The sequence below is a fragment of the Leopardus geoffroyi genome, chromosome E3 (assembly GCF_018350155.1).
Source record: "Leopardus geoffroyi isolate Oge1 chromosome E3, O.geoffroyi_Oge1_pat1.0, whole genome shotgun sequence".
Classification (NCBI taxonomy): Eukaryota; Metazoa; Chordata; class Mammalia; order Carnivora; family Felidae; genus Leopardus; species Leopardus geoffroyi.
In genome coordinates this window covers 19,855,148-19,870,214 of record NC_059340.1, presented here as the reverse complement: position 1 = coordinate 19,870,214, position 15,067 = coordinate 19,855,148, and the positions used below count along the sequence as shown (strand labels likewise).

Here is a 15,067-nt window from a genome sequence, read left to right as displayed (position 1 = left end):
CCCACAGATGCTGCTTCTTTGGCCGCAGAGTGCTGGAAACGTCTCAGATTTAAGCACCATCAGGCAAGGCCTGAGCCTCCCAGCTCCCCGCGCCCCCTATCATGCCCTGAGGTCCTACGTCAGTGCATCTGTCTCCCACCTCCCTGGCCCCTGCGGGCATTTGACGGTGCACCTGCTTCCCTCCTTCTGTCCCCGCTCCGCCAGACGCCTTGGAGAGAGCTGGGGCAGCGGACGGCTAGAGGTCAGGCGGTGCTCCGGGCCGTTCGCGGAACGTACACGAACACCCTCGGAGAGCCGGCCATCTCATTATAAGAGCCGCGGTGCCCACCTCCTGGCCATGCCGGACCGAAAGCCCTCTCCCCACCACCTCCTCCCCTCTTGCAATGAGAGTTTCTGTCTCACCAGATGTTTCCGTGGTGGTAATTGTGCAGAACTAGTCATTGAAGCTGCCCGTGCTGTCCTCCTCGAATAGCTCTTTCCTGATTAATTCCCAGCACACGCTTGCTCTGTGCCTCCGCTAAACAGAGAACACATCCATATAAACATGTAAAAGAGTGGTTTGAGAATCGACTTTTCTGACAGTCGGCAAATAGTAGCCTGCCATCCTGCAATTGGATGATTGAAGCCGGGTTCCTGTGGTGTAGCATGGGCTTGAGGGCCCCTCGTTCTAAATTGCTGCGGAACCTCTGCAGCAGTAGCTTGGTGAACTAGAAATTCAGTTAGAGCTTACTCGCCCCGCTTCCGGAAGGCAAAGGGCGGGGAATGAGCGTAGATGGACACCCCTGGGGTCTCAGATCCCGTACCTCAAAAGCAGATCAGAAGCCAAAGCGAGGTGGAAAATGATCCAGCAGTGAAACAACAGGCCGCCGTTTTTCTCCGATCAGATTTGTTCTCAGAACGTCGTCAGAGAACAGTGCCATCCTGGAGAAAAGTACCTGCGTTTGGGCACTTTTAGTTCCAAAGTCAGTGTTGAGTGCCAGCCGTGCGCCAGGTACCTGCTGGGCCCTGGGATGGGATTGGCAGGGCCTCCGCTGTCTTGGGGCTGGAGTCTGAGCGGGGGAGACCGTAGCTAAGCTAAAGAGCTGATAAACATGACCATTTCAGAGACAGGAAAGAAATCAACCAGGGCGATGGGAGAGACAGGGGGCCGGATGGGGTGAGGGCTCGAGAGAGGGGCAGGAAGATCTCTCTGGGGACAAGGAAGAGTCCACCTTGCAGGTATCTTGGACGAGACTGCTCCAGCCCAGCCCACAGGTCCCGAGGTGGCCGTGAGCCCTGCGGGATGACGGAGCAGCCATCAGACCTGTATGTTGGGAGTGGAGGGAGGAGGAAGAATGTGATAGGAGCCGGGGCAGAGGTCCGCAGGGGCCAGATCACATAGGCCTCGTCGGCCCCTGAAGGGCACTGGAGTTTATTCTCCGTGTAGTGGAAAATTGCTAGGGGGTTTTAAGCAGGGGGTTGCCATGACCTATTAAGTTACTTAAAAACAAAACAAAACAAAACAAACCCTGGCTGCTGTGTAGACAATCAAGTGTGTTTGTGTTGTGGGGGGCACGGGCACAGCAGAGAGGAAGCAGAGGCCAGGTAGGAGGCTGTGGTCATTGTCTCGGGGAGGATGACGGCCACATGGGCTGGGGGGCAGCAGTACATTCAGAGACGAGAAGGCCGAGATTCAGGAGGGGTTTTGGAGGGAGCCCCTGGGGAACTCTGGGGGACCCTGGGGGAACGAGAGGAATCAGGACTCCGAGGTTCAGGCATCCCCTGACCGTTTTTAAGATGGGCGAAGACCAGGTTTGGGAAGAGGGAATCAAGAATTCTTTAGGGGGCAGGGGCGCCTGGCTGGCTCCGTTGGTTGAGCATCCGACTCCTGATTTCAGCTGAGGTCGTGATCCCGGGGTTGTGGGATCGAGCCCTGCATCGGGCTCCACACTGAGCGTGGAACCCTCGTGAGATTCTCTGTCTCTCTCCCTCTGCTCCTCCCCCCACCCCCTACTTGTGCACTCGCTCTCCAAAAGAAAAGAAAGGACTCTGTTTGGGGCATGTTAAGGTTGGGACACCTGTTGGATATCCCAGAAGAGAGGTCATGCGGTCACTTGGCTTGCTGGAGAGTTCAGGGTTGGAGATTAAAATAATCAGGAGTCAAAAAACAAAAATAACGTAAATGAAATAATCGGGAGTCATCAACGCGATGATGGTATTTAGGGCCATGGGCTTGGATGAGACCACCTAGTGAAAGGGTGCAGAGGAATCCGGAGGCCTAGGATTGAGCCCTGGGGCAGCCGAAGAGGAGGATCAACAAGGAGCCTGGGGCTGCAGCGGTGAGAGCTGGAAGCAGGGGAGAGACCAGGGGAGCGCAGGGCCCAGGAGCCTGGTAAGGAAATCTACCGAAGGGGAGTCAGCCGTCGCCCCAACTGAGGACCGCACATCTCCCAGGGGATCTGGCAGCCTGCCGGACCCTTCAATTTACTGTCCGAACTGGGACACTTCAGAGGGTGGAAAGTGGACTTTATGAGTGATGGCACCGGGACAACAGGAGGAAATCCCAGTTGTCCCAGACTAACAAGGAGGCTTCACCCGTCCCCAGCGATTGGTGCCCTTGCCAAGCAGGGGACCACGTAGAGGTGGAGGCAGAGGCCAAGAGGGAAGGCGGGGAGGCACAGCCATGACAGTGACCCTCAGAACTGAACACATTGTGGGGCATCCCTGCAGCGGACCACTCCTCAGCAATTAAAAGGAATAAAACTACTAATTCACACAACACAGGGAACCTCAGTTATGCTGTGTCAGAGAAGTCAGCCCAAATAGTGCAGGACTCCTTTTATACGAAAATTCTAGAAAAATGCAAAGTAATCTGCAGTGACAGAAAGCTGACGGTTGGCGGCCTGGGGGTGAGGGGAAGCGGGGAGGGTAGGATTCCAAAGGGGTACAAGGAAATTTGGGGGTGATGGATGTGTTCCTTAGCTTGACTGCAGAGCTGATACTCAGCATATACAGGTGTTAAAGCTTACCAAGCTGTATGCTTTAAACACGCATGGTTTACTGTATGAAGTATGTATTCCCTCATAAAGCTGTTTTTAAATTTTCTTCTTAAAATTTATTTTGAGAGAGAGAGCGAGAGAGCAGAGGAGGGGCAGAGAGGAGAATCCCACGCAGGCTTCGCGCTGTCAGCGCAGGGCTTGGTGCTGGGCTCAAACTCGTGAACCGCGAGATCGTGACCTGAGCTGAAACAGAGTCAGACGCTTCACGGACTCAGCCAGCGAGGCACCCCGTAAAGCTGTTTGTAAAGGAAGAGTTTTGCTGTAAAGAGGAATGGACAGTCGGGGCGGTAGCAGGAGGAGGTGTGATTATGTTTTAAGCATGAACAAAGGAACATTAAATACCTGCATGAGGCAGGGCATGAGTGTCGTGGGGAGGAGACGGGAAGGCTAAGCCAGGGATCCTTCTGTGAAGGTTACTGTACGTGTGTCATGCCGAGGCATTCGGAATTCATCCCATCGGCCTGAGCTTCTCCACCTTCCAAGGAATCGTCCGGAGAACGTGTTACCGGCACAGCACCACACCACATCCCCTTGCCCCCCCGCCTTCCGATAGCAGCTGAGGTGGGACGGTCCCCGGGCATGCTGACAAGGCACCGCCTCCAGTGCTCCCAGATCTCTCGGCCTTTCTGCTCAGGGTCTGATCCCAAAGCCCCAGTGGCCTCAGTTTGTGTGGTGGGGAGTCAGTGCCCCCAGGGGCAGCCTTCAACAGCGGGGAAGGGGGTCAGTGGACAAACATCCCAGCCTCCCGCCTTGGGGGGGATACTTCTGAGTTGTGTTCTGTGGGTTTCTCTGAGGGCCCCAGTGGAGTGGAACACCGTGTGCATAACAGCCGGGACCGGCTCAGAAAAACACTGGGGGGTTTTCTCCTGCCCTATCTTACTCTCCCAACTCCCTCTTGGGAACAGCTTTCACATAAGCAACCTGTACTCAACCCTTGTCTCAGGCTCTGCTTTCAGGGCACCTGAAATGATATCTGTGGAACCAGGGGCTCTGCATTTCCTGTGCACATCAGGCTTTCCTGACACAGAGGTCCCAGGAACAGGGAGTGAAGAACAGGCAGTGAAAAACAAGAACAATTTTGGAAAGGGGAGTGACTGGGCCAGACCTGCTCTTGTAGAGAACGAACTCTGGCAATGTGAAGTTGAGGTTGAAGGCAGCAAGAGACAGGAAGCAGGGAGACCAATTAGCAGGCTATTACCAATGTCCCAGCAGGGAGCAGTGGTGAGAAGGCAGCATTTGGGGCCGTCTCTTTGTGAAAGTCCTTTGATTTATAAAGTATGTAACAGTTCACACAGAAATGACACCAGCCTTATTTAACATCCCCGGTGCTATGGTTTTTTTAAAGCTTGCGTTTCCAGCATTCCACATTTTTCTTTTTGATCTTCCGCTTCCAAAATGTGATACGTCAGCCTGGAGCCACACAGCTTCATTTTGTTAAATTTTGTGTTTTCAGGATCTTGACATTGGTGCCAAGCACATGAAGCTTTATGTCAATAAAAAGCTCATCTTTGATGGCACGTTAGACAAAGGAGGTGGAGAGGGCCCAGCTGACCTGAGCGTCCTGGTTGGCCAGAAAAACAAGAAGGAGGAAAGAATGGAGAGGACCGTGGGTGCCCCCTCGGGAGAAGGTGGAGATGCCTGCAAGATGGCTGGCACAGATGGGGCCCACTCACAGCCAGCTGGAGCAGCGGTAGATGTGAAGGTTTCTTCCCAAGGAAAGTTATTTGGCGAAAAGATGAATCCTCCCAATTGCACGAAAGACAATTCGTCCAAGTTAAACGAAGACACGAGCTTATTAGCAGCCCCAGCCCCGATGCCGGCCTCGATGGGTGGCGTGCCCCGTCCCCCTCCCCTCCGCCCGGCTGCGGAATGCCCTGCCCTGGACCCAGAGCCCTCTCTGATCCAACAGCTGGAAAACCTCACGGGCAGAAAAGTCTCCGAGCCACCAGCAAAAACTCCCTCCTGGTTGCAACCTTCTGCCGCGGGGAAGGGCAGGAAGCAGGGAGGCAGGAAGCCAAAACCCCTGTGGCTGAGTCCCGAGAAGCCACTGGACCGGGAAGGCGGGCTTCCGTCTGATGACGTCATTGGCGCCAGGGGTGAGGGTCCTAGAGAGGCTGAGATCGGGGATAAAGGCCCCAGGCGTGAGCAAGGGCGAGCAAGCAGCTGGAATGTCATCGCTGGGGAGAGAGCCCAGAAGGTGACCCCCAACGTCTGTGACGACTTTGACATCTTTAACCAGCCCTCCAACAGAGAGCGCCCTGCTAGTGGGAGGAGGGGCCCGAGGAAGGACGCCCTCAGCAGCGGTCACAGTGATGGCCAGCCAACCAGCAGAGGTAAGCTCGAGAAGCGGTCTGACCCGCGTGCCATTGTCCCCATGATACCATTTTGCTCCATGGACCCCAGATAAGGGCCTCCTCATCTGCAAAGCAAGGGGGTTTGGAGGGACAGAGAGAGAGAGAGAGAGAGAGAGAGAGAGAGAGAGATTGAGAGACAGAACCGGAAGCAGGCTTCAGGCTCCGAGCTGTCCGCACAGAGCCCGACCCGGGGCTCGAACTCACGGACCGCGAGATCATGACCTGAGCCGAAGTCGGACGCTCAACCGACTGAGCCACCCAGGCGCCCCTCCTTTCTCCTTTTGTGAAGAGAAATCAGAGACGTACAATATTATTTTTCAACATTGGCAACTGATTGATATTATTTTTAAACCACTAGGTGGGTCAAAAAAAAAAAAAAAATCTCCTGGGAGGACTCACCTGTTTTGTCAACTTTGCAGTAGATTATACGTGAGCAGCCTGAAAGGAGGGTGCCGAAGACTGGGTTTCTGACTATTTGCACTCAGATCTGGCTACTGGGAAGGCGGGCAGCATAGCAGCTACGAGTCGATCCATTTGAATCCAGCCACTGCGACTTTGAGCTCTGGTATCTCTGGGCTGGGACTTACAGAGCCTGGCATGTCCACTTTCTGGGCCTCAGTGTCCTCATCTGTAAAATGGCACCAGTAACACCCATCCCCGTGGGAGGATACAATGAGGTCATACGTGTGCAGCGTCGGGCACAAAAAAGCACCCGGAAGGTGTGAGCTGTTGCTCTTCATCACCGTCACCCCCCCCCCCCCCCCCCCGCCCCGGGATTCTGCCTCCTGGTGTATCTGTGTGCAAAGCCAGGGAATCTATTTCCTAGCGAATCAGGTCGGCATGTCTGTTATTACTGTCCAGAAGACAGACCCCGGGGCCCCTGGGTGGCTCTGTCAGTTCAGCTTTGGACTCTTGCTTTCAGCTCAGGTCACCATCTCATGGTTCGTGGGATTGAGTCTCTGGGATTCTCTCTCTTCCTCTCTCTCTGTCCCTCCTCCACTCGCTCTCTCAAATACACTTAAACAACAACAACAACAACAACACCCCAAAGGTCTGCATTCAGCCCACGTCTACACTCAGACATGCAGAGAATCGGTGGCCTCTTTCAGACCCCCGATGTCACCTGGGGCACCCAGGCAGGTCCCTCGGACTCAAGGTGCCTTTCCATGTGGGCAAAGGGCTCCCTTCTCCCAGAGCTCCTCCCCCACCCCCCACCCCCACCTGGAGTTAACCCTGAGACTGGGTGTCAGGGAGGAGAGCAGAGCAGACGTGGGGGTGCTCTTTAAGGATAGGGGCTGTGTCTCATCTGTGTCAGGGGCCCCGGGGGCCTGACACATGGTGGGTCCTCTGCAGTGGGGGAGGGGAACTGCTGTGGCTGGATGCCTGACGTGTGTGTGTGTGTGTGTGTGTGTGTTAAGCTGGGCTCTCGTCCAGGCACGTTACTCAAATGATCCTCATTTTCTCCTCACGCCAGCCCCATTTTACAGATAAAGAAAATGTGAGGTTTAGGTAACTCTCCTCAGGTCACGCAGCCAGGGAGGGTTAGAGCGGGATTTGAACCCAGGCCAGCCTGCTCCCGCATCCGTGCCTCAAACTACCACCCCTTTGGTGCCCCGCCTCCACAGCGCCCCCGGCCGGGGAGAGCCGGGCACTGCGGAGCCTTCCTGGTAAGACAGACCCCGCACGACCTCTGGGAGCTCCGAGGTGACGGGTGTTATTCTGACTTGTCCACGTTCAGAAGATCCTTCTCTCATTTTAATCTCTTTCCAGGCATTTCACTGCTTGGCTCAATGACACATTAAGAACCGGGCCCTTGAGATTTAATGCTTGTTGAGCCAGTCATGCTAAAAAGGAAAGTTGCTTAGAAATTTTAAATTACCCGTTATGTAGAGCCAAATCCCACAGCCGTGCCCTTCAGGAAAGGCGCAAGGCAGAGCCTTGTAGGATGGATGACCGCCCGAGTTCTTCCCTGGGACTGGAGTCATGGTGTCACCGAAAGACAGAGCTTGGAAATCCTTTTGTCTGACAGGGCCTCTCATTATAATGGCATCCACATCTTGGAAGGGTCCGCATCAGGGGTCCATTGGCTATGGGGGCACGAAATCACATCTGCCCGGTGGGAGCACTGACCCTCCGGAAAGCCGGCGTGCACCCAGGAGACGTGGCCGTGACTCCCCGGGGCTGCCGGGCCCTGCCTCTGCCACGTTCCCTCACTCTTCCTCATGAGGTCAGCTGCCCCTGCTCTTTCCTGGGGGTGGGCAACGGCCTCACCGCCGGGGAGCGACGGTTTCCGCCTGTCGCTCCCAAAGTCTCACGGGAGCCGCTGATTGGTCGACTTGGGTCAGGTGACCACTCTTGGCCCAATCGGCCGTGGCTGGAGGCTGTTCACCTTGAACACGCGTGGCTCTGCGGTGTCTACGTTCCTTTTCATTTCCCGTTTTAGTAACAATCAGCGCATACCCCACGGTGGTGCCGTTGATTTTCCTCAGCTCGGGTTTAGAACTCCGCGTTCCATGTTTACGTCCCTCCGCCAAGACGTAGTTTTAAACCTTAAATCCGCCATCTCATACGGGTACCCCCCCCCCCGCCCCCCAAGACTGTGTCGACTGCACGTGAAAGCAGCAGCAGCTTTGTGGTGTCCGTTCGGGGCTGTGGGCGGGGAGGTTGACAACGACAAAGCGCGGATCGTGTGTTCTCCAGACAGAGGGAAACGTGGGCCAGGCTGCTGTCACATCCGAGAGGTCCAGGTGAAGGCCTGCACGTCTCTGCGTTCGAAACCCAGAGCGTACATCTCGAGGAGAGTTAAGTCGGGAGCGCAGACGCAGAGTGAGGGCAGAGTCCTGCCTTTCTTGGCCACCCAGGCCGAGAAACACCGGCGAGGCCCTGACACATGACGTGCGTTCTCTCTCCTCCGCGCACTTGCAGACCAACCCCCAGGCCATTCATTTCAGTCAGTGGAAATCAAATCACAATAAACTGATGTCATGACGATCCATATGGGAAGTTCCTTCTGCCAGATGTTAAGCCTCGCGCCTGGAGGAAAAGAAGGAAGAAACTCCTAGGGTCTTTTTTGATGGCAGATGAGGAGGGGAGAGGACAGGTGCAGGAGAGCTGACAGGTGGAAGCCGGGGGCGGAGGGGGGGGGGGTCCCTCGGCTCCGGGCCTGAACCCAGGGGTTGCATGACGGTGACACCAGCCAGCTGTCCCTGTGCTGGCAAACATGAACTGAGCACTTACGTGCACCAAGGTCTATGGGACACACCCGGGGAACGGGACAAAGGAGGAGGTGGGGACAAGATGGGCAGGCACGTGGGGATGCGGGAGAAGAGCATTCCTGGGAGAGGACACTGCAAGGATACGCAGGAAGAGACTTGGGGTGTCCATGGAACAGAAAGGCCGGCTCGGTGGAGCTGATCATCAGGGAGGAAGGTATGAGGCGTGGCGGCATGGCGAGGAGTCAGATGCTTCCCAGCACGGTAGAGACGGTGGCAGTTGGAGGGTTTGGTGACAAATTCCCTTTGAGGCACACGGAGTTTGGAGTGACAGAATGGACATGTCTCGGCCTTCCGAGGGGTCTTTGGAACTGGGCGGTGGTGGCCGGGGGAGACAAGCCAGAACTTGATGGAGAAAATGGAGCAGTGCCTGCCTGGCAGCCAGGAGCTGGCTGGGTGAGGCCAGAGAGGAGGACCCGAGGGGGCCGAGGCCTGGGGCAGGGCAAGGGCGTGGGGAGGCTGACAGCAGCAGCAGCAGCAGAAACAGCAGTGGAGAGCCCGGAAGTGCCAATGCTCCTGAGCGGGCGAGGAGGGACCACCAAGTGGAGGAGCTGTGCCTGGGATGTGGGGCATGAGGACTGAGGAGAGATCGAGTACACGGAGTCATCGTGTACATGCAGAAAGTCAGCGCAGGGGAGGGTCGTGGGAATTATAGGACTCCTATGGAGGCAAGGGACAGAAAGCCACCAGGGGCTTGGCTTCAGGCATGGCTGGATCCAGGGGCTCAGAGGATGTCATTGGGGCTCTCCATCTCCTGGCTCACGTCCCCGGTGTTGGCTTCGTTGTCAGGCAGCCCCCCCCCCCCCCCCCCCACAGCGCAGCAAGCTGGCCAGAGGCACTGCACGCTCATGTCCGATATCCTGCAGCAGACGGGAGCCACTTAAAATTTTTTTTTAATGTTTATTTTATTTTTGAGAGAGAGACAGAGCATGGGCGGGGGAGGGGCAGAGAGAGAGGGAGACACGGAATCCGAAGCCGGCTCCAGGCTCCGAGCTGCCAGCACAGAGCCCCACGCGGGGCTCGATCTCACAGACCGCGAGATCATGACCTGAGCCAAAGTCGGACGCTCAACCGACTGAGCCACCCAGGTGCCCCAGAGGAGAGCCACTTCAAAGTGAGCCCCCCTCTCTCCATAGTTCCCTTCCCAGCCTAGAAGGGCACCGTCAGGATTTGCCTCATCTGGATGGTCTGAAGGCGGGGTGATCCCCAAAGGAAAACCAGGAGAAGGGCAAGCCGGGTTTGGGTGAGCCCAACAGCAACTCCACAAAGAGGCCCCAGCTTGCAGGGCTTGAGGGAGAAAGAACACAGTGGCCGCAGCAAAGGGAAGGAGAAAATAGGGGGGGGCGGTTGGAGGAAGTCATGAGATCAGGTCTGGCTTCCTTTTTCTCTCAGGTGGGAGAGATTTATGCGCCTCTGCAGGCGGAGAGAGGGCAAGGTGCCAGTGGGGAAGAGATGATTGAGGGTTCTGGAGAGAGGGGATAATCGATGGAGCCGGGCCCCCTAGGAGACAGGCAGAAAATGGAGTGCAGGGCACCGTCCGATATGAAAGGAGAAAAAACAGAACGTCAGTGTCAGCTGCTGTTTTTCCAGAATGACACCCTTACACGACAGTTAGCCGTGGCGTGGCCGCGAGGGCAGGGCCGCTGCTTGGTGCGCACGCTGGGCCCTTTCTGTTCCTCGAGGAGGAGAGTGCAGCCTTCGGAGCGTGCCTCTGAGGGCCCGACTGTGTTCTCCGTGTGCTGGGGACGCGGGCTTCCGATCTGGAAGCCAACCTAGCCACGCACAGAAGTCAATTCCTTGCTTGTAACATACCTGTGTTGTTGGCAGTTTCTATAGCACCTTCTCCCGGTTATAAAAATAACACATCCAGGGAACTCGGAAGATCAGGTGACAAAGAAGCTAAAAGCCCTTCCTACTCCCGTCCCAGAAAGGATCGTGGTAACACGTTGGCGCGCACCGCCCGTGCTAGGATCTGCTGCATCTGACAGTCGCGGGTCTGGCTTTTTCCCACTCGGCGTTCTTTCACGAGTGTTCCACCTGCCGTTAGGCAGCCTTTGAAGACGCTGTCCAAGTCACGTGACGTGACAGGCTCAGAGCAGACCCCCTGGCTGCTGACTCAGGCGCGACTGGCGGTGGCGTGACCCCCGCCCGTCCTGTGAGTGTCTGACACGCCGGATGATTTCCAGCAAAGGTTGTCACACAACAGAGTGTCTTCCCTCGATTTGCATGGCAGTTGCCTTAGGAAATTCAAAGCGTCTTATCGGGAGGCCTGGGTGGCTCAGTTGGTGAAGCATCCGACTCTTGGTTTCGGCTCAGGGCATGGTCTTGTGGTTTGTGAGTTCGAGCCCCGCGTGGGGCTCTGTGCCGATGGGGCAGAGCCTGCTTGGGCTTCTCTCTCTCTCCTTGTCTCTCTGCCTCTCCCCTGCTTGTGCACATGCTCTCTCTCTCTTTCTCTGTCTCTCAAAATAAATAAACTTAAGAAAAAAAAATTCAAAGTATATTGAAAAATACTTTGCTTTTTGTAAAACAGCCAGATTCTAGACTTGAGTAACCATCGTCAATTTTTTACCAACCTGAATGTGGCATGTGACAGGAGGCCCCGACTGTCCTGCACAGGGCAGGATACTAACATCCCGGTCCCACCCATCAAAGGCCAGCAGGGCCTCTAGGCATTGAGACCCCAAGAGCCACCCCACTGATCTCTAGAATGCCCCCCCCCCAAGGGCGACCCCACCTGGCCGAGAGCCCCTGGGTGAGACAGCCTGTAAAGGTCCCTGCTTGCACACAGGGCACTAATGGGGCTTCACCCTCCTGTGTTCTTCCAGAAGACGCCCGGTCCACCGAGACGCCGCCACGACCCCGGTGGTGCAGTGAGCAGGAACACACGCTGCATGAGTCCTGGGACTCCCTCAGTGCCTTTGACCGCTCCCACCGGGGACGTATCTCCAACATGGAGCCGCAGGGGGACATCCTGGACGAGTTCCTGCAGCAGCAGAAGGCCAGCCGGCATGGCGAGCAGCCGCCCCCGTGGAAGGAGGAGAAGCTGGGGCCAAGGAGAGGCCGGGAAGACAGTCCCGTAGAGACGGACGACGCGAGTGACTTTGAAATCCCCGTCTTGCCTTACGGACAGCGCCTGGTCATCGACATCAAGTCGACGTGGGGGGACAGGCACTATGTCGGCCTTAACGGAATAGAAATATTCAGTTCCAAGGGGGAGCCGGTGCAGATCGCGAACATTCAAGCCGAGCCCCCCGACATCAATATTTTACCGGCCTACGGGAAAGACCCCCGCGTGGTCACCAACCTCGTCGACGGGGTGAACAGGACCCAGGACGACATGCACGTCTGGCTGGCCCCTTTCACACTGGGCAAGCCCCACACCATCTCCGTAGACTTCGTGCACCCTTGCCAGGTCGCCCTGATCCGGATCTGGAACTACAATAAATCTCGGATACACTCCTTCCGTGGCGTGAAGGACATCACCATGCTGTTAGACTCGCAGTGCATCTTCAAAGGAGAAATCGCCAAGGCCTCGGGGACCCTGACAGGAGGTACAGTATGTCTGTAAGAATGTTCTGGAAGCCTCTACCTGCCACCCGCTGAGGCTCTGAGGAAACACTAAAGACCCTGGCTCGCCAGTGACAGATGGGTCTCTCCTCTTCCTAGGCCTGGCCCACTCCTCCCCTTTTGCAGCATGGGGGTGTGCGGGGGTGCACGGGTGAGCTGACCTCATTTAAACGCCTCCCCTGGGCGCTGGCCCCACTCAGCTTCCCTAGAGCCTCAGTCGGAGAAGGGGGAGTTCTCCTGCAAGCGACTTATTGAGGGGGTGCTCCCAGGAGAGCCTGTGGTCCAAGGAGAGAGACAGGATAGGAATGAGGGGAAGCCAGGCAAGGATACGATTTGGGAGAAGCCCAGCCTCAGCCCGATCCCAGAGAGAGCTCTGGAGCTTAAACTGCAAAGTCCGTCCTTCCCGAAAGCAAAGCAGAAGAGCTTTGGAACCCTGCAGGCTCCCCGGTTTGGGGGTGTCACTCCCACGCCCTTCCAGGCAAGCCTCCAGCCCCCCAAAAAAGGATCGGCAGGGATCTGGGTGGGGTTCCCAACAGCATCCTGCCAGGATGCCTCGCCCACACCTAAAAACATTACCTACTTCAGGACCGATCACCATGACCCTCCTTAGATTAGATGCCTTCATTGATCTAGGCCACGGGAATCCCATTTGCGGTGGGTGAATAATAAATAATGAGGTTTGCTTACACAAATCGGGGACGGTGGGTGGTTTGGGATTTTCTAGCACAAAGGTTGATGGGTTTGGGTTCCCGGTCTACCAGCTATTTGGATTTGGGGTGAGTTGACTCTTCTGTCTTCCTTGTGACCCATCCAGCCCCAGAGCACTTTGGAGACACCATCTTATTCACGACCGACGATGACATTCTGGAGGCCATATTCTGTTCTGATGAGACATTTGACGTGGACGTGGAGGGTCCCTGCAGCCTGCAGAGTGGGGAGACGCTGAGGAGGCCGAGCACCGCCGACAGCGACGGGGAGGAGAGACCCTACACCCAGGCCGGCTCATGGGCTGAGGATCGGGTAGGACTGGCGGGGGGGGGGGGGGGGTGCGGGTAGGGGCAGAGGGCACCCCCAGAGGGATTTCTTCTCCCAACTCCGGGTATAACAGGAAGAATGAAGATAGATAGCCTTTAAGCTGCTGGTGCTACTGTTTTGACATTTCCCATTTTTCTACTTCATTTTTTGGCCCTGTATGTCATATTTCATTTTCTAATTATTTTTTATTTTTTTATTTTTTTTGAAACCAGAGTGAAGAAAGTATTCAAATTTTAATCAAAGCTAGGAGAAAGCGGTCCTGCGTCGTCTCTGTAATTTAGAGGTTGGCAGTCTCAGGGGAATTTTTGCTTTGGGTTGTGTTTTGATCACTCACTGTTGTTTTTGACGGAAAGGACTAGAAACGCTCTTAATGGGCAGACTTAGAATTAAAATAATGATAATCCCAGCGATTGTTTCCCACACACGTAGAGTGATCTTGTGGAGCGCTGTGTATACTATGCTTAACCAGGTAGAGACCATTAAAACCCCCATGTAAGAAACCAAGGCTCACACAGGTTAAGTGAGTTGCCCAAGGGCACACAGCAGGAGAGTACCCAGGCTTGAACTTGAATGTATGACTCCAAAGTCTGTGTTGGGTTTTTTTTAAGGCTTTTTTTTTTTTTTAATGTTTATTTATGTTTGAGAGAGATAGTGACAGAGACACAGAGGGAACGCAGAGGAGGGGCAGAGAGAGCGGGAGACACAGAATCTGAAGCAGGCTCCAGGGTCTGAGCTGTCAGCACAGAGCCAGACGCAGGGCTCGACCTCACAGCCTGCAAGATCCTGACCTGAGCCGACGCTTAACCGACTGAGCCACCCAGACGTAACTCCAGAGTATGTGTTTTAAACTCATAAACCAATTTTTTCAGAAATGAAAGACGACCTTCAGGGAAAGGGTCAGTCCAAGTGAAGGACCAGCAATCAAAAGAACCTGCGTCCCCAGGGATGTTCTTGAGGCCCTAAGGGGAAAAGGAGATGGTTACAGAGGGTGGGGGAGAGGAGAGGGGTCCGCTGGAATCCAGAGGACAGAAGGCGGGGCCTGGCAAGGTCAGGAGGAGACAGGAGTTGCTAGTTCATCTTGATAATTGTCCTGATTTTTTTTTTTTTTCAAGAAAAGCCAGAAACCTGGGTTTTTATGTAAACTGCCCCAATTAAAACCTATTGGCAACTAAGTGGAAAAGCTTTCAAACCTCCTATGAGCCGTCCCAGGAGGCTCAGGGAGGGTGGAGAACAGGGCAGCGACCTTCCCTGGTGACCCGAAGCTACTCGGTGTCATAGACGCTCCTGGCGGGCCACCCTCCCCACTCTCCTCCCCACAGCCAGGCGGGAAAGGGCCTGAAGAGGCTCTGTCTAGGAGCTGGGCCGAAGGATCCAGTAGGTTGTTCCTGGGCTCCATGCTGAGCCTGCTTGGGATTCTCTCTCTGCCCCTCCCCTGGCTCGCACACGCGCATGCTCACTCTCTCCAAATAAATAAATACCCATTTTTAAAATGAGATGCCCAGGCCCCGAGGCTGAGAACCACTCTCTGTGGTTGAAATTTTTCACTCTCCTTCTCTTCATCCCTCCCTCCTGATCCTCCTCTCCCCCTCCTCCCTCCAGCACCCTAGGTTAAACATTTATTGGGTCCTTCCCTATTCCAGAAAATCTGATCACTTTAGCTAGTGGCGTCAGACTCCTCCCCAACCGGAAAGAGCTGCTCGTGAGGACTCAGACACATGACGGCTGCCCATGTTACCAGTCACAGAGCTTCTACAATGGTAGAAAATGCAAGAAAAGACACAGATCCCCGTGGACAGCAGTA

At 55.4% G+C, this 15,067-nt stretch overlaps 1 protein-coding gene across 5 annotated transcripts in view; it reads left to right on the top strand.

Moving 5' to 3' along the window:
- Positions 1-15,067, top strand: part of LOC123589121 (katanin interacting protein) — a 193,283-nt gene that overhangs the window by 154,951 nt on the left and 23,265 nt on the right. For all 5 annotated transcript variants that reach the window (XM_045460776.1, XM_045460774.1, XM_045460777.1 and 2 more), the window contains 3 exons: positions 4,492-5,371; positions 11,490-12,215; positions 13,046-13,251. In XM_045460776.1, the coding sequence (XP_045316732.1) occupies positions 4,492-5,371; positions 11,490-12,215; positions 13,046-13,251 (1,812 nt within the window). The remainder of the gene's footprint in view (positions 1-4,491; positions 5,372-11,489; positions 12,216-13,045; positions 13,252-15,067) is intronic.